This window comes from Petromyzon marinus, unplaced genomic scaffold (genome assembly GCF_048934315.1).
Source record: "Petromyzon marinus isolate PM22_M1 ecotype Great Lakes invasive population unplaced genomic scaffold, UKy_Petmar_22M1.pri1.0 PM_Scaffold_59, whole genome shotgun sequence".
NCBI lineage: Eukaryota > Metazoa > Chordata > Hyperoartia > Petromyzontiformes > Petromyzontidae > Petromyzon > Petromyzon marinus.
Window position 1 is genome coordinate 445,137 of NW_027423601.1, and position 20,110 is coordinate 465,246.

General features: G+C 52.3%; 1 protein-coding gene across 2 annotated transcripts in view; it reads right to left on the minus strand.

Annotated features, from left to right (window-relative positions):
- Positions 1–20,110, minus strand: part of LOC142923701 (fibroblast growth factor receptor 2-like) — a 64,035-nt gene that overhangs the window by 11,857 nt on the left and 32,068 nt on the right. For both annotated transcript variants that reach the window (XM_076064666.1, XM_076064667.1), the window contains exons 8-10: positions 7,691–7,813; positions 3,953–4,023; positions 385–522 (exon numbers count right to left, since the gene is read on the minus strand). In XM_076064666.1, the coding sequence (XP_075920781.1) occupies positions 385–522; positions 3,953–4,023; positions 7,691–7,813 (332 nt within the window). The remainder of the gene's footprint in view (positions 1–384; positions 523–3,952; positions 4,024–7,690; positions 7,814–20,110) is intronic.

The following is a 20,110-nucleotide window of genomic DNA, read 5'->3' on the forward strand; positions in this document are numbered from 1 at the left end:
CCACCACCATCACCACCACCACCACCACCATCACCACCATCACCACCACCATCACCACCACCACCATCACCACCACCATCACCACCACCACCACCATCACCACCACCACCACCACCATCACGACCATCACCACCACCATCACCACCACCACCACCACCACCATCACCACCACCACCACCATCACCACCACCATCACCACCACCATCACCACCACCACCACCACCACCATCACCACTACCATCACCACCATCACCATCACCACCACCACCACCATCACCACCACCACCACCACCACCATCACCACCACCATCACCACCATCACCACAACCACCATGACCACCCCCACCACCACCACAACCACCACCACCTCCACAATCTGCTCACAGTTCGTGGTTACAGCTGGAGGGTTGCTCCATGCGGTATCCATCACGCAGGAGCTTGAAGAGTTCCTCCACAGGAATCCCGGGGTAGGGAGAACCACCCAGAGTGAACGTCTCCCACAGGAGGACTCCGAATGACCACCTGAGACACAGAGACACGGGGAGACAAAGACACAGAGACACAGAGACACAGACACACAGAGACACTGAGACACAGAGACACGGGGTAGGGAGAACCACCCAGAGTGAACGTCTCCCACAGGAGGACTCCGAATGACCACCTGAGACACAGACACAGAGACACAGAGACACAGAGACACAGAGACACAGAGACACAGAGACACAGAGACACACTGAGACACAGAGACACTGAGACACGGGGTAGGGAGAACCACCCAGAGTGAACGTCTCCCACAGGAGGACTCCGAATGACCACCTGAGACACAGAGACACAGAGACACGGGGAGACAGAGACACGGGGAGACAGAGACACAGAGACACAGAGACACTGAGACACTGAGACACAGAGACACAGAGACACGGGGTAGGGAGAACCACCCAGAGTGAACGTCTCCCATAGTAGGACTCCGAATGACCACCTGAGACACAGAGACACAGAGACACAGAGACACAGAGACACACTGAGACACAGAGACACAGAGACACAGAGACACAGAGACACACTGAGACACAGAGACACTGAGACACAGACACACAGAGACACAGAGACACAGAGACACAGAGACACAGAGACACGGGGTAGGGAGAACCACCCAGAGTGAACGTCTCCCACAGGAGGACTCCGAATGACCACCTGAGACACAGAGACAGAGACACAGAGACACAGACACACAGAGACACAGACACACAGAGACACAGAGACACAGAGACACGGGGTAGGGAGAACCACCCAGAGTGAACGTCTCCCACAGGAGGACTCCGAATGACCACCTGAGACACAGACACAGAGACACAGAGACACAGAGACACACTGAGACACAGACACACAGAGACACAGAGACACAGAGACACGGGGTAGGGAGAACCACCCAGAGTGAACGTCTCCCACAGGAGGACTCCGAATGACCACCTGAGACACAGAGACAGAGACACAGAGACACAGAGACACACTGAGACACAGACACACAGAGACACAGAGACACGGGGTAGGGAGAACCACCCAGAGTGAACGTCTCCCACAGGAGGACTCCGAATGACCACCTGAGACACAGAGACACGGGGAGACAGAGACACACTGAGACACAGAGACACGGGGAGACAGAGACACAGAGACACAGAGACACAGAGACACAGAGACACGGGGTAGGGAGAACCACCCAGAGTGAACGTCTCCCACAGGAGGACTCCGAATGACCACCTGAGACACAGAGACAGAGACACAGAGACACAGAGACACAGAGACACGGGGAGACAGAGACACAGAGACACAGAGACACAGAGACACAGACACAGAGACACAGAGACACAGACACAGAGACACAGAGACACAGAGACACAGAGACACAGAGACACTGAGACACTGAGACACTGAGACACTGAGACACTGAGACACTGAGATACAGTGACACTGAGACACTGAGACACTGAGACAGAGAGACAGAGAGACACAGAGACACTGAGACACTGAGACACTGAGACACAGAGACACAGAGACACAGAGACAGAGAGACAGAGAGACACAGAGACACAGAGACACAGAGACAGAGAGACACTGAGACACTGAGACACAGAGACACGGGGAGACAGAGACACAGAGACGAGACACAGAGACACAGAGACACTGGGACACTGGGACACTGAGACACAGAGACACAGAGACACAGAGACACAGAGACACTGAGACACTGAGACACTGAGACACTGAGACACAGAGACAGAGACACAGAGACAGAGACACAGAGACAGAGACACAGAGACAGAGACACAGAGACAGAGACACTGAGACACTGAGACACTGAGACACAGAGACAGAGACACAGAGACAGAGACACTGAGACACTGAGACACTGAGACAGAGACACAGAGACAGAGACACAGAGACACGGGGAGACACAGAGACACTGAGACACTGAGACACTGAGACACTGAGACACAGAGACAGAGACACAGAGACAGAGACACAGAGACACTGAGACACGGGGAGACAGAGACACGGGGAGACAGAGACACAGAGACAGAGAGACACAGAGACACAGAGACACAGAGACACTGGGACACTGGGACACTGGGACACTGGGACACAGAGACACAGAGACACTGAGACACAGAGACACTGAGACATGGGGGGAGGGAGGCACTTGCCCCTACAGCCCTGCCAGAGGCTACCTGGGGGAGCTTTGTCTGTGTGCTACTCACACGCCACTCTGGTGAGTGAGTGTATGAGTGAGTGAGTGTATGAGTGAGTGAGTGTATGGGTGAGTGTATGAGTGAGTAAGTGAGCGAGTGAGTGTATGAGTGAGTGTGTGAGTGAGTGCATGAGTGTATGAGTGAGTGTATGAGTGAGTGTATGAGTGAGTGAGTGTATGAGTGAGTGTATGAGTGAGTGAGTGTATGAGTGAGTGAGTGTATGAGTGAGTGTACGAGTGAGTGAGTGAGTGTATGAGTGAGTGAGTGTATGAGTGAGTGTATGAGTGAGTGAGTGTATGAGTGAGTGAGTGTATGAGTGAGTGAGTGTATGAGTGAGTGTATGAGTGAGTGAGTGTATGAGTGAGTGTATGAGTGAGTGAGTGTATGAGTGAGTGAGTGTATGAGTGAGTGTATGAGTGAGTGTATGAGTGAGTGTTTGAGTGAGTGAGTGTATGAGTGAGTGTATGAGTGAGTGAGTGTATGAGTGAGTGAGTGTATGAGTGAGTGTATGAGTGAGTGTATGAGTGAGTGTATGAGTGAGTGAGTGAGTGTATGAGTAAGTGAGTGTATGAGTGAGTGAGTGTATGAGTGAGTGAGTGTATGAGTGAGTGTATGAGTGAGTGTATGAGTGAGTGTATGAGTGAGTGAGTGTATGAGTGAGTGTATGAGTGAGTGAGTGTATGAGTGAGTAAGTGTATGAGTGAGTGTGAGTGAGTGTATGAGTGAGTGAGTGTGTGAGTGAGTGTGAGTGTATGTGTGAGTGTATGTGTGAGTGTATGAGTGAGTGAGTGTGTGAGTGAGTGTGAGTGAGTGTATGAGTGAGTGAGTGTGAGTGTATGAGTGAGTGTGAGTGAGTGTATGAGTGAGTGTGAGTGAGTGTGTGTGAGTGAGTGTGAGTGAGTGTGAGTGTATGAGTGAGTGTATGAGTGAGTGTGAGTGAGTGTATGAGTGAGTGTATGAGTGAGTGTATGAGTGAGTGTATGAGTGAGTGAGTGTATGAGTGAGTGAGTGTATGAGTGAGTGTGAGTGAGTGTATGAGTGAGTGTGAGTGAGTGTTTCAGTGAGTGAGTGTGTGAGTGAGTGTATGAGTGAGTGAGTGTATGAGTGTGTGAGTGTATGAGTGAGTGAGTGTGTGAGTGAGTGTGAGTGAGTGTGAGTGAGTGTGAGTGAGTGTGAGTGAGTGTGAGTGAGTGTATGAGACTCACACGTCACTCTGGTGAGTGTAAACGCGGTCAAACAATGCCTCAGGAGCCATCCACTTGACTGGCAGTCGACCCTAGAACATCAACATCAGCAACATCATCATCAGCATCATCATCAGCAACATCATCGTCAGCAACATCAAGATCAGCAACATCAAGATCAGCAACATCAAGATCAGCAACATCATCATGATCTATATGTATGTGTAAGTATCTGTGTGTGTATGTGTGTATATGTGTGTATGTGTATCTGTGTGTGTGTGTATCTGTGTGTGTATGTGTGTGTGTATGTGTAAGTGTGTATGTATGTGTGTATGTGTGTGTATGTAGGTGTAAGTGTGTATATGTGTGTATGTATGTGTGTGTATGTGTGTTTATGTATATCTGTGTGTGTATGTATGTGTATCTGTGTGTGTGTATCTGTGTGTGTATGTGTGTGTAAGTGTATCTGTGTGTGTGTATGTCTGTGTGTGTGTATGTATATCTGTGTATGTATGCGTGTATGTGTGTGTATGTATGTGTGTGTATATCTGTGTATGTATGTGTGTATGTATGTGTGTGTATGTGTGTATGTATGTATGTGTGTATGTATGTGTGTGTGTATGCTGAGCATTTCTGTGAGGTCCTGGGGGAGGGAAAATCCCTCAGCCAGGAAAACATCGTGGCACAAAGTGAGGATGACCCTGCTGAGGCTGCGGTGCCTCAAATATTGGATGAAGTCACCCCCTGTGAGTGGCTGGCTGAGGTACCATCTGCTGAGGAAGTATTGAAGGCGATCCGGAGTCTGAGACCAGGAAAGGCAGCGGGCAGAGATGATCTCCCAAGCGAAATGCTGAGGGAGGGTGGCGTTTGTGCACAGACTGCCCTATATGACATCATAACAACAGTCTGGACCACTGGACGGGTTCCGCAGGATTGGAAGGATGCCCTGGTGGTCCCCCTTTTTAAGAAGGGGGACCGCACAGACTGTAACAACTACAGGGGCATCTCACTCCTCAGTGTGCCGGGAAAGGTCCTGGCAAGGATTATTCAGCATCGCCTTGCCAGGCACGCTGAGGAGAGGCTTGCGGAGCCCCAATGCGGTTTCAGGAAAGGGCGGTCCTGCACAGATGCCATATTTTCTGTCCGTCTGCTACAGCAGAGGTGTAGGGAATTCCAACAAGACCTACATCTCTGCTTTATTGACCTGGTCAAGGCCTATGATACCATCAGTAGGCCTGGGCTCTGGGTCGTTCTTCGTGCTTTTGGAGTACCTGACCCTCTGCTCACGATCATTAAGGACCTTCATGATGGTGAGCGGGCCCGGGTAAAACTACGTGGCCGGGAGTCAGAGCCATTCCCTGTACACCTTGGGGTGCGACAGGGATGTCCTCTGGCTCCCACATTATTTAACATCTATTTTGACCACGTAGTTCGTGAAGCCTTCAATAGCTGTACCGGGGGAATCTCCATATGGTACAGATATAATGGGAGGCTAATCGATGCCCGGGTGCGGTCAAGGGATGGCTCCCTATTGCTCAACCACGTTATGTATGCTGATGACTTGGTAATAGCTGCTCAGTCAGAGGAGGAGTTGGAGACGCTGCTGCTGAGACTGGAGCGTGCCACTAAGAGGTGGGGCCTTACCATCAGCCCCACCAAAACTAAGCACCTGCCTGGGTATTTTGTACCATCGGACACTCCACCCCCACAACTCCCAATCGGTGATGGGGCAGTTGTGGAGAGAGTGGAGAGTTTCCCATACCTGGGCAGTGTGCTTATGACTGGCTCCAGTTTAACAGCAGAGGTCTCACTCCGAATCAGTCGAGCGGCAATATCTTTTCATCGGTTGCGTAACGCTGTGTGGAAGCTACCTGGTCTGTCGCTCCGCACTAAGCTTCAGGTCTTCTCGGCCACGGTCATTCCCTCCCTTCTCTACGCTTGCGAAACGTGGACCCCCCTAATGGAACATCTTCGCCGGTTAGAAACATTTAGGCTGACCTGCCTACGATGCATCCTGGGTTTAACCAGACTGGATTGTGTGAGGAGCTCACAAATCCTTGAAAGATCTGGGCAGGGTCCCATCGGTGAGCTCCTCCGGCAGGCAAGGCTGCGATGGCTGGGTCATGTAGCCCGCATGCCCAGCCACCGCATGCCGAAACAGCTTTTGTTTGGCCGGATTGAGGGGGCTAAGCGGGCGCGGCACGGGCTAGAGAAGAGATGGAGTGATGTGGTACAGGAGGACGTGGAGCTGAGTGGACTTGCCGATGACTGGTACCAGCGGTGTCAAGATCGGCCTCTGTGGAGGAGGCTCGTGAAGGATGCTACTGGGCAGTTGGAGGCAGTCGCCCTCCAACAACAACGGAGGGCGGAGGAGCGACGCTCACAACAGCGAGCGGAGCGCCGGGTGGCTAAAGCACAGCAGGTTGGCACAGTAGGGGGCACAGGTGGTGCATCAGCCAGTCATCTCAGTCAGTCGACCCGTGGCACCTGGGTCTGCCCCGTGACCTCCTGCCAGCGGGCGTTCGACACTTCACGTGGCCTCAGGGTGCACATAGCCTGGCACAAGCGTCGTGGTGACGTCACCGCCACTTAGTGGCGAATGGCGGTTGTTGTTGTTGTTGTTGTATGTGTGTACGTTGGTGGTCTTCTTGTAGTAGTCGATGTTGTGGATGTCTGTGTGTGTGTGTATGTGTGTGTATATCTGTATGTGTGTATGTGTGTGTGTATGTGTGTGTGTGTATGTGTGTATGTGTGTGTGTAAGTGTATATCTGTGTGTGTGTACGTTGGTGGTCTTCTTGTAGTAGTCGATGTTGTGGATGTCTGTGTGTGTGTATGTGTATCTGTATGTATGTATGTAAGTGTGTAAGTGTGTGTGTATGTATGTGTGTGTATGTGTGTGTGTAAGTGTATCTGTGTGTACGTTGGTGGTCTTCTTGTAGTAGTCGATGTTGTGGATGTCTGTGTGTGTAAGTGTGTGTGTGTGTATGTGTGTGTATGTGTGTGTGTATGTGTGTGTGTGTATGTGTGTATGTATGTGTGTGTGTATGTATGTGTGTATGTATATCTGTATGTGTGTTCGTTGGTGGTCTTCTTGTAGTAGTCGATGTTGTGGATGTCTGTGTGTGTAAGTGTGTGTGTGTATGTGTGTGTATGTGTGTGTATGTGTGTGTGTATGTGTGTGTGTATGTATGTGTGTGTATGTGTGTGTAAGTGTGTGTGTATGTGTGTGTGTATGTGTGTGTGTATGTGTATGTGTGTATATCTGTGTGTATGTGTATGTGTGTATATCTATGTGTGTGTATGTGTGTGTATATCTGTGTGTGTGTACGTTGGTGGTCTTCTTGTAGTAGTCGATGTTGTGGATGTCTGTGTGTGTGTATGTGTGTGTATGTAAGTGTATGTGTGTGTGTATGTGTGTGTGTATGTATGTGTATGTATGTCTGTGTACGTTGGTGGTCTTCTTGTAGTAGTCGATGTTGTGGATGTCTGTGTGGATGTCTGTGTGTGTGTATGTGTATGTATGTGTATGTGTGTGTATGTGTGTGTATGTATGTGTATCTATGTGTGTGTATGTGTGTGTGTATGTGTGTAAGTGTGTATGTGTGTATGTGTGTGCATGTGTGTGTGTGTGTATATCTGTGTGTGTGTGTGTGTGTACGTTGGTGGTCTTCTTGTAGTGGTCGATGTTGTGGATGTCTGTGTGTATGTGTATGTGTGTGTGTATGTATGTGTATGTGTGTGTATGTGTGTGTGTGTACGTTGGTGGTCTTCTTGTAGTAGTCGATGTTGTGGATGTCTCGCGCGAGGCCAAAGTCGGCGATCTTCATCACCACGTCGTGCGTCACGAGCACGTTCCTGGCGGCCAGGTCCCTGTGGATACACTGCACACACACACACAGATACATACACACATACATACACACACATACATACAGATACATACATACACACATACCACACATACACACACAGATACATACACACACATACACACACAGATACATACACACATACACACACAGATACACATACATACATACACACACATACATACAGATACATACATACACACACATACACACACACATACACACACACATACACACACAGATACACACACACACACATACAGATACAGATAGATACATACACACATACATACAGATACACATACATACACATACAACAACAACAACAACCGCCATTCGCCACTAAGTGGCGGTGACGTCACCACGACGCTTGTGCCAGGCTATGTGCACCCTGAGGCCACGTGAAGTGTCGAACGCCCGCTGGCAGGAGGTCACGGGGCAGACCCAGGTGCCACGGGTCGACTGACTGAGATGACTGGCTGATGCACCACCTGTGCCCCCTACTGTGCCAACCTGCTGTGCTTTAGCCACCCGGCGCTCCGCTCGCTGTTGTGAGCGTCGCTCCTCCGCCCTCCGTTGTTGTTGGAGGGCGACTGCCTCCAACTGCCCAGTAGCATCCTTCACGAGCCTCCTCCACAGAGGCCGATCTTGACACCGCTGGTACCAGTCATCGGCAAGTCCACTCAGCTCCACGTCCTCCTGTACCACATCACTCCATCTCTTCTCTAGCCCGTGCCGCGCCCGCTTAGCCCCCTCAATCCGGCCAAACAAAAGCTGTTTCGGCATGCGGTGGCTGGGCATGCGGGCTACATGACCCAGCCATCGCAGCCTTGCCTGCCGGAGGAGCTCACCGATGGGACCCTGCCCAGATCTTTCAAGGATTTGTGAGCTCCTCACACAATCCAGTCTGGTTAAACCCAGGATGGATCGTAGGCAGGTCAGCCTAAATGTTTCTAACCGGCGAAGATGTTCCATTAGGGGGGTCCATGTTTCGCAAGCGTAGTGAAGGGAGGGAATGACCGTGGCCGAGAAGACCTGAAGCTTAGTGCGGAGCGACAGACCAGGTAGCTTCCACACAGCGTTACGCAACCGATGAAAAGATATTGCCGCTCGACTGATTCGGAGTGAGACCTCTGCTGTTAAACTGGAGCCAGTCATAAGCACACTGCCCAGGTATGGGAAACTCTCCACTCTCTCCACAACTGCCCCATCACCGATTGGGAGTTGTGGGGGTGGAGTGTCCGATGGTACAAAATACCCAGGCAGGTGCTTAGTTTTGGTGGGGCTGATGGTAAGGCCCCACCTCTTAGTGGCACGCTCCAGTCTCAGCAGCAGCGTCTCCAACTCCTCCTCTGACTGAGCAGCTATTACCAAGTCATCAGCATACATAACGTGGTTGAGCAATAGGGAGCCATCCCTTGACCGCACCCGGGCATCGATTAGCCTCCCATTATATCTGTACCATATGGAGATTCCCCCGGTACAGCTATTGAAGGCTTCACGAACTACGTGGTCAAAATAGATGTTAAATAATGTGGGAGCCAGAGGACATCCCTGTCGCACCCCAAGGTGTACAGGGAATGGCTCTGACTCCCGGCCACGTAGTTTTACCCGGGCCCGCTCACCATCATGAAGGTCCTTAATGATCGTGAGCAGACGGTCAGGTACTCCAAAAGCACGAAGAACGACCCAGAGCCCAGGCCTACTGATGGTATCATAGGCCTTGACCAGGTCAATAAAGCAGAGATGTAGGTCTTGTTGGAATTCCCTACACCTCTGCTGTAGCAGACGGACAGAAAATATGGCATCTGTGCAGGACCGCCCTTTCCTGAAACCGCATTGGGGCTCCGCAAGCCTCTCCTCAGCGTGCCTGGCAAGGCGATGCTGAATAATCCTTGCCAGGACCTTTCCCGGCACACTGAGGAGTGAGATGCCCCTGTAGTTGTTACAGTCTGTGCGGTCCCCCTTCTTAAAAAGGGGGACCACCAGGGCATCCTTCCAATCCTGCGGAACCCGTCCAGTGGTCCAGACTGTTGTTATGATGTCATATAGGGCAGTCTGTGCACAAACGCCACCCTCCCTCAGCATTTCGCTTGGGAGATCATCTCTGCCCGCTGCCTTTCCTGGTCTCAGACTCCGTATCGCCTTCAATACTTCCTCAGCAGATGGCACCTCAGCCAGCCACTCACAGGGGGTGACTTCATCCAATATTTGAGGCACCGCAGCCTCAGCAGGGTCATCCTCACTTTGTGCCACGATGTTTTCCTGGCTGTGGGATTTTCCCTCCCCCAGGACCTCACAGAAATGCTCAGCAAATCTGCGAACCTGTTCCTGGGGGTCGGAAATTGGATCACCGTTTTTTCCCCTAATGATGGTAATAGGTGTGGCGCTGCAGGTTACTTTTTTGATGGAGTTAAATAGCGATTTGTGATCACGGGCCACTGAGGCAGACTCCATCTCCTCAGCAACCCGCGACCACCACCCATCCTTGCAGCGCCTCACGGCTCTCCGAACCTCCGAGCGAAGGCTGCGGTAAGCCTCCTCATTCTCTGACGTGGGATTCTGTAGCCGATGACAGTGGGCCTGTCGCTTTTTCTCAACCATCCTGAACAACTCCTCTGTCATCCAGGGTGTCTGGGGAGGTCTGGACCGCGTACCCAAAGCAGCCATTGCAGCTGCATGAGTCACAGTCCTAAACCTCGCCCATTTACCCTCGACATCAGGAGGAGTCGGGGACGATGCCAATCCCAGCCGCAAGCGATGATGAAATTCTCGCTTGCAACTTTCATCAGATAACTGAGACCAGGCCACTTTAGGTTGGAATGGGGTCCTGGGTGTACACCCACCACCGGAGTGGAAGAATGGCAGGCGCATCTTACAGATGACTAGTCGATGGTCAGAGGGCAGATCAGCTCCACGGTAGGTCCTGGTGTCAAGGACATGGGCTCGCATTCGCTAGTCCGTCACTATGTAGTCCAGCAGATGTTCTTGCTTGGACCCGGCATGCATCCATGATGTTGTGTGGATGCGCCGATGCCGGAACAGCGTGTTGGTAATTACAAGCCCATGGGCTGCACAAAAATCTAGCAGCCTCCTACCGTTGTTATTGAGCTGATCTGGCCCATGCCCTCCAATCACTCCAGACCAGGTGCCAGTATCATGACCAACTCGGGCATTGAAGTCACCCAACATGATGACTCTATCCCGAGGGGCCACTTTAGCCAGCACCTGTGACAGGAGGTCATAGAAGGCATCTGACTCATCGGCTTTGCCTGCATCCCTCCACGGATGTTCATCTTCGGTGGGGGCATAAGTAACCACGACCACCATTCCTCGCCTCCGGTTGATGGGAAGGCGAGCCCAAAGTAGCCTGGGGCTTACAGCTTCCCACACCTCACCGCCACGCTCCCACGCCCCCTTCATTCTTTTGTTCAAAAGAAGACCCACACCCTGTTGTTTGGCAGTCTGCTGCCCCGAGTAGAGGACTGTCCACCCCTCATGGTGGCAGGAGCCAGAGCCGGTCCACCGGACCTCCTGAATGCCGCATAGATCCAGGCGGTACCGGTCCAGCTCCCGACAGAGGAGTGGCAGCCTCTCCTCTGCAGTGAGCGTTCGAACATTCCACGTGGCCACCCGTAGTGGCTTTTCGTTGTTTCTGGAGTAGCCCCGAGGGTAGGTATTCAATCTCCTGGCTCCGCCAATTGGGGTTTGGCCAGGAGACGTCATAGACGCCTGGCCCCCCGGGGCCTCCGGCACACACACATACATATACACACATACATACACACACAGATACACACACACAGATACACACACAGATACACACACATACACACACGTACACATACACACACATACACACACACAGATACATACACACAGATACATACACACACATACACATACATACATACACATACACACACATACACACACATACAGATATACACACATACACACACACACACATGCACACACACATACATACACACAGATACACACACACACACATAGATACATACATACACATACATACACATACACACACAGATATACACATACACATACACACACATAGATAGATACACATACACATACACACACATAGATAGATACACACACATACACACACATACACATAGATACATCCATACACATACACACACATACACACACATACACACACAGATACAGATAGATACACACAGACATCCACACACATACATACACACACAGATACACACACATACATACAGATAGATACACACATACATACACACAGATACACACGCACAGATACACACACAGATAGATACACACAGATAGATACACACAGATAGATACACACACACACATATATACACACACATATATACACACATACATACAGATAGATAGATACACACAGACATACACACATACATACATACACACAGATACACACACACAGATAGATACACACACAGATACACACAGATATACACACATACATACATACAGATACAGATAGATACACACAGACATACACATACATACACACACAGATACACACACAGATACATACACATACATACACACAGATACACACACACATAGATACATACATACACATACATACACACAGATACATACACACAGATACCCACACATACACACACACAGACACACACAGATATACACACATATATACATACAGATAGATACACACAGACATACTCGCACATACATACACACACAGATACACACACACAGATAGACACACACAGATACATACACATACATACACACAGATACACACACACATAGATACATACATACATACACATACATACACATACACACACAGATACACACACATACACACACACATAGATACACACAGATATACACACACAGATACAGATAGATACACACAGACATACACACACACACACAGATAGATACACACAGATACACACACACAGATACACACACAGATACACACAGATAGATACACACACACAGACACACACAGATATACACACATACATATACACACATACATACACACACAGATACACACACACAGATACACACACAGATACACACAGATAGACACACACAGATACATACACATACATACACACAGATACACACACACATAGATACATACATACACATACATACACACACACAGATACATACACACAGATACACACACATACACACACACATAGATACACACATATATACACACACACACAGATACACACACACAGATACACACACATACATACACACACACAGATACACACACACAGATAGATACACACAGATACACACATAGATACACACACATACACACAGACATACACACAGATACACACACAGATAGATACACACAGATACATACACATACACACAGATAGATACACACACACATAGATACACACACACATAGATACACACACATACATACACACATACACACACAGATAGATACACACAGATACACACACATAGATAGATACACACAGATACACACACAGATAGTTACACACAGATACACAGATACACACACACACAGATACACACACACACACAGATAGATACACAGGTACACAGACACACACAGATACACACACACACACACAGATAGATACACAGGTACACAGACACACACAGATACACACACACAGATACAACAACAACAACAACAACCGCCATTCGCCACTAAGTGGCGGTGACGTCACCACGACGCTTGTGCCAGGCTATGTGCACCCTGAGGCCACGTGAAGTGTCGAACGCCCGCTGGCAGGAGGTCACGGGGCAGACCCAGGTGCCACGGGTCGACTGACTGAGATGACTGGCTGATGCACCACCTGTGCCCCCTACTGTGCCAACCTGCTGTGCTTTAGCCACCCGGCGCTCCGCTCGCTGTTGTGAGCGTCGCTCCTCCGCCCTCCGTTGTTGTTGGAGGGCGACTGCCTCCAACTGCCCAGTAGCATCCTTCACGAGCCTCCTCCACAGAGGCCGATCTTGACACCGCTGGTACCAGTCATCGGCAAGTCCACTCAGCTCCACGTCCTCCTGTACCACATCACTCCATCTCTTCTCTAGCCCGTGCCGCGCCCGCTTAGCCCCCTCAATCCGGCCAAACAAAAGCTGTTTCGGCATGCGGTGGCTGGGCATGCGGGCTACATGACCCAGCCATCGCAGCCTTGCCTGCCGGAGGAGCTCACCGATGGGACCCTGCCCAGATCTTTCAAGGATTTGTGAGCTCCTCACACAATCCAGTCTGGTTAAACCCAGGATGGATCGTAGGCAGGTCAGCCTAAATGTTTCTAACCGGCGAAGATGTTCCATTAGGGGGGTCCACGTTTCGCAAGCGTAGAGAAGGGAGGGAATGACCGTGGCCGAGAAGACCTGAAGCTTAGTGCGGAGCGACAGACCAGGTAGCTTCCACACAGCGTTACGCAACCGATGAAAAGATATTGCCGCTCGACTGATTCGGAGTGAGACCTCTGCTGTTAAACTGGAGCCAGTCATAAGCACACTGCCCAGGTATGGGAAACTCTCCACTCTCTCCACAACTGCCCCATCACCGATTGGGAGTTGTGGGGGTGGAGTGTCCGATGGTACAAAATACCCAGGCAGGTGCTTAGTTTTGGTGGGGCTGATGGTAAGGCCCCACCTCTTAGTGGCACGCTCCAGTCTCAGCAGCAGCGTCTGCAACTCCTCCTCTGACTGAGCAGCTATTACCAAGTCATCAGCATACATAACGTGGTTGAGCAATAGGGAGCCATCCCTTGACCGCACCCGGGCATCGATTAGCCTCCCATTATATCTGTACCATATGGAGATTCCCCCGGTACAGCTATTGAAGGCTTCACGAACTACGTGGTCAAAATAGATGTTAAATAATGTGGGAGCCAGAGGACATCCCTGTCGCACCCCAAGGTGTACAGGGAATGGCTCTGACTCCCGGCCACGTAGTTTTACCCGGGCCCGCTCACCATCATGAAGGTCCTTAATGATCGTGAGCAGAGGGTCAGGTACTCCAAAAGCACGAAGAACGACCCAGAGCCCAGGCCTACTGATGGTATCATAGGCCTTGACCAGGTCAATAAAGCAGAGATGTAGGTCTTGTTGGAATTCCCTACACCTCTGCTGTAGCAGACGGACAGAAAATATGGCATCCGTGCAGGACCGCCCTTTCCTGAAACCGCATTGGGGCTCCGCAAGCCTCTCCTCAGCGTGCCTGGCAAGGCGATGCTGAATAATCCTTGCCAGGACCTTTCCCGGCACACTGAGGAGTGAGATGCCCCTGTAGTTGTTACAGTCTGTGCGGTCCCCCTTCTTAAAAAGGGGGACCACCAGGGCATCCTTCCAATCCTGCGGAACCCGTCCAGTGGTCCAGACTGTTGTTATGATGTCATATAGGGCAGTCTGTGCACAAACGCCACCCTCCCTCAGCATTTCGCTTGGGAGATCATCTCTGCCCGCTGCCTTTCCTGGTCTCAGACTCCGGATCGCCTTCAATACTTCCTCAGCAGATGGCACCTCAGCCAGCCACTCACAGGGGGTGACTTCATCCAATATTTGAGGCACCGCAGCCTCAGCAGGGTCATCCTCACTTTGTGCCACGATGTTTTCCTGGCTGTGGGATTTTCCCTCCCCCAGGACCTCACAGAAATGCTCAGCAAATCTGCGAACCTGTTCCTGGGGGTCGGAAATTGGATCACCGTTTTTTCCCCTAATGATGGTAATAGGTGTGGCGCTGCAGGTTACTTTTTTGATGGAGTTAAATAGCGATTTGTGATCACGGGCCACTGAGGCAGACTCCATCTCCTCAGCAACCCGCGACCACCACCCATCCTTGCAGCGCCTCACGGCTCTCCGAACCTCCGAGCGAAGGCTGCGGTAAGCCTCCTCATTCTCTGACGTGGGATTCTGTAGCCGATGACAGTGGGCCTGTCGCTTTTTCTCAACCATCCTGAACAACTCCTCTGTCATCCAGGGTGTCTGGGGAGGTCTGGACCGCGTACCCAAAGCAGCCATTGCAGCTGCATGAGTCACAGTCCTAAACCTCGCCCATTTACCCTCGACATCAGGAGGAGTCGGGGACGATGCCAATCCCAGCCGCAAGCGATGATGAAATTCTCGCTTGCAACTTTCATCAGATAACTGAGACCAGGCCACTTTAGGTTGGAATGGGGTCCTGGGTGTACACCCACCACCGGAGTGGAAGAATGGCAGGCGCATCTTACAGATGACTAGTCGATGGTCAGAGGGCAGATCAGCTCCACGGTAGGTCCTGGTGTCAAGGACATGGGCTCGCATTCGCTGGTCCGTCACTATGTAGTCCAGCAGATGTTCTTGCTTGGACCCGGCATGCATCCATGATGTTGTGTGGATGCGCCGATGCCGGAACAGCGTGTTGGTAATTACAAGCCCATGGGCTGCACAAAAATCTAGCAGCCTCCTACCATTGTTATTGAGCTGATCTGGCCCATGCCCTCCAATCACTCCAGACCAGGTGCCAGTATCATGACCAACTCGGGCATTGAAGTCACCCAACATGATGACTCTATCCCGAGGGGCCACTTTAGCCAGCACCTGTGACAGGAGGTCATAGAAGGCATCTGACTCATCGGCTTTGCCTGCATCCCTCCACGGATGTTCATCTTCGGTGGGGGCATAAGTAACCACGACCACCATTCCTCGCCTCCGGTTGATGGGAAGGCGAGCCCAAAGTAGCCTGGGGCTTACAGCTTCCCACACCTCGCCGCCACGCTCCCACGCCCCCTTCATTCTTTTGTTCAAAAGAAGACCCACACCCTGTTGTTTGGCAGTCTGCTGCCCCGAGTAGAGGACTGTCCACCCCTCATGGTGGCAGGAGCCAGAGCCGGTCCACCGGACCTCCTGAATGCCGCATAGATCCAGGCGGTACCGGTCCAGCTCCCGACAGAGGAGTGGCAGCCTCTCCTCTGCAGTGAGCGTTCGAACATTCCACGTGGCCACCCGTAGTGGCTTTTCGTTGTTTCTGGAGTAGCCCCGAGGGTAGGTATTCAATCTCCTGGCTCCGCCAATTGGGGTTTGGCCAGGAGACGTCATAGACGCCTGGCCCCCCGGGGCCTCCGGCACAAGCTTAGTTGTTACATATTTCACTTTAATTCGTGGTTTTGTGGTAATTAATTGAAGGTGGAGGGGTTACCAGCCCCTCGCACCCGTCCAGAGCCCCCGTTTAGCCCCTGTGGTGGACACATATGCCATGAGGGGAGGAGCCAATCAAAATTGGAACTCCCCCCACAGCACTGTCCACGACAGAGTTGCCCGTCCGGCACCGCGAGGAGGTAGGGGGTTGTTTTGCCACACCACACAGATACACACACAGATACACACACAAAGATACACACACAGATAGATACACATAGATACACACACACAGATACATACAGATTCACACAGATACACATACAAAGATACACACACAGATACATACACACAGATACACACACACACACACACAGATACACACACAGACAGACACACACACAGACAGACACACACACAGACAGACACACACACAGACAGACACACACACAGATACACACAGATTCACACAGATACACACACAAAGATACACACACACAGACACACACACACAGACACACACATACAGACACACACACACAGAGACACACACATACAGACACACACATACAGACACACACACAGACACACACACACACAGACACATAGACACACAGACACACACACACAGACACACACAGACACACACATACACACAGACACACACACACAGACACACACAGACACACACACACAGACACACACACAGCCACACACACACTAACACAAAGACAAAGATCCCCCATATAGCCTTAACAGACTGTAGGGGCAAGTGCTGTTAGCGAGCACCTATGAAGGCCGGAACGGTACACGAGGGGGTGGGTGGCCAGCACCACGCCCGACCGCCTTTGTCTCCCTAGTGGCAATGTTTACACACCGCACCAGGTACTCATTTGAGGCTGAGTCAGAAAGGGGGCGTGCCACCCTGCGCTAGAGAGACTCCCCCCCTCCCCCCTCCCGCCTAGGGGAGTTCTTCCAGAGACTCCCTGGAAGGTTCCAGAAAGGGGGCGTGGCCGGGGGGTGGGCTGGTGGGCGGGGCCGAGAGTCCCCGAGGGGAGGGGTCTAAAAACGAACGCCTCAGGGACGTGGGCTGATGGCTGACTGGGCTCCTGCCCTGGGCGAACCCGGGGACCCAAAGTCCTTGGCAAGGGCTCTGGTGCCGAGCGTGGACCAGTGGGCCGGTGAACCCGCGCCCTTGGGCTGGGAGGGACTCGGAACACCGTAGCCCCAGTGACAGGAGAGGGCACGTGCTCAGTCTCCGTTGGAACCCACTACGCTGTTCACGGCGCTCGGCCTGCCAGAGGCTCTTGGGGGGTTTGCTCGCTACTCACAGCACTTGCCTCGACAGCCTGCCGGAGGTTGTTGGGGACCGCTCGCTACTCACAGCACTTGCCCCGACAGCCTGCCGGAGGTTGTTGGGGACCGCTCGCTACTCACAGCCCTTGCCCCAACAGTCTGCTAGAGGCTGTTGGGGACCGCTCGCTGCTCACAGCCCTTGCCCCAACAGCCTGCCGGAGGTTGTTGGGGTTTGCTCGCTACTCACAGCCCTTGCCCCAACAGTCTGCTAGAGGCTGTTGGGGTTTGCTCGCTGCTCACAGCCCTTGCCCCGACAGCCTGCCGGAGGCTGTTGGGGTTTGCTCGCTACTCACAGCACTTGCCCCATCAGCCTGCTAGAGGCTGTTGGGGTTTGGTCGCTACTCACAGCACTTGCCCCATCAGCCTGCTAGACGTTGTTGGGGTTTGGTCGCTACTCACAGCACTTGCCCCAACAGCTTGGTAGACGTTGTTGGGGTTTGCTCGCTGCTCACAGCACTTGCCCCAACAGCCTGCCGGAGACTGTTGGGGACCCCTCGCTGCTCACAGCCCTTGCCTCAACAGCCTGCTAGAGGCTGTTGGGGACCGCTCGCTGCTCACAGCCCTTGCCCCAACAGCCTGCCGGAGGTTGTTGGGGTTTGCTCGCTACTCACAGCCCTTGCCCCAACAGCCTGCTAGACGTTGTTGGGGTTTGCTCGCTACTCACAGCACTTGCCCCAACAGCCTGCCGGAGACTGTTGGGGACCCCTCGCTGCTAACAGCCCTTGCCCCAACAGCCTGCTAGAAGTTGTTGGGGTTTGCTCGCTGCTCACAGCCCTCGCCCCCACAGCCTGCCGGAGCTTGTTGGGGCCGCTCGCTACTCACAGCACTTGCCCCAACAGCTTGCCGGAGCTTGTTGGGGGATTTGCTCGCTACTCACAGCCCTTGCCCTAGTGGCCTGCCCGAGCTTGTTGGGGTTTGCTCGCTACTCACAGCCCTTGCCCCAGCGGCCTGCTAGACGTTGTTGGGGTTTGCTCGCTACTCACAGCATTTGCCCCAACGGCCTGCTAGACGTTGTTGGGGTTTGCTCGCTACTCACAGCACTTGCCCCAACAGCCTGCCGGGTTTGCTCGCTACTCACAGCCCTTGCCCCAACGGCCTACCGGAGGCTGTTGGGGACCGCTCCCTGCTCACAGCCCTTGCCCCCACAGCCTGCCGGAGCTTGTTGGGGTTTGCTCGCTACTCACAGCACTTGCCCCAACAGCCTGCCGGAGCTTGTTGGGACCGCTCGCTACTCACAGCCCTTGCCTCAACAGCCTGCCGGGTTTTCTCGCTACTCACAGCCCTTGCCCCAACAGCCTGCTAGACGTTGTTGGGGTTTGCTCGCTACTCACAGCACTTGCCCCCACGGCCTGCCGGAGCTTGTTTGGTGCTGCTCGCTGCTCACAGCCCTTGCCCCAACTACGCACGTAGGAGCAGGGTGGTGGTGGTGGTTGTTGTTTGGTGGCGAGTGTAGTGGTGAGCGTGGTGGTGAGCGTGGTGGTGAGTGTGGTGGTGAGTGTGGTGGTGGTGGTGGTTGTTTGGTGGCGAGTGTAGTGGTGAGCGTGGTGGTGAGCGTGGTGGTGAGTGTGGTGGTGAGTGTGGTGGTGGTGGTGGTTGTTTGGTGGCGAGTGTAGTGGTGAGCGTGGTGGTGAGCGTGGTGGTGAGTGTGGTGGTGGTGGTTGTTTGGTGGCGAGTGTAGTGGTGAGCGTGGTGGTGAGCGTGGTGGTGAGTGTGGTGGTGAGTGTGGTGGTGAGTGTAGTGGTGGTGGTTGTTTGGTGGCGAGTGTAGTGGTGAGCGTGGTGGTGAGTGTGGTGGTGAGTGTGGTGGTGGTTGTTTGGT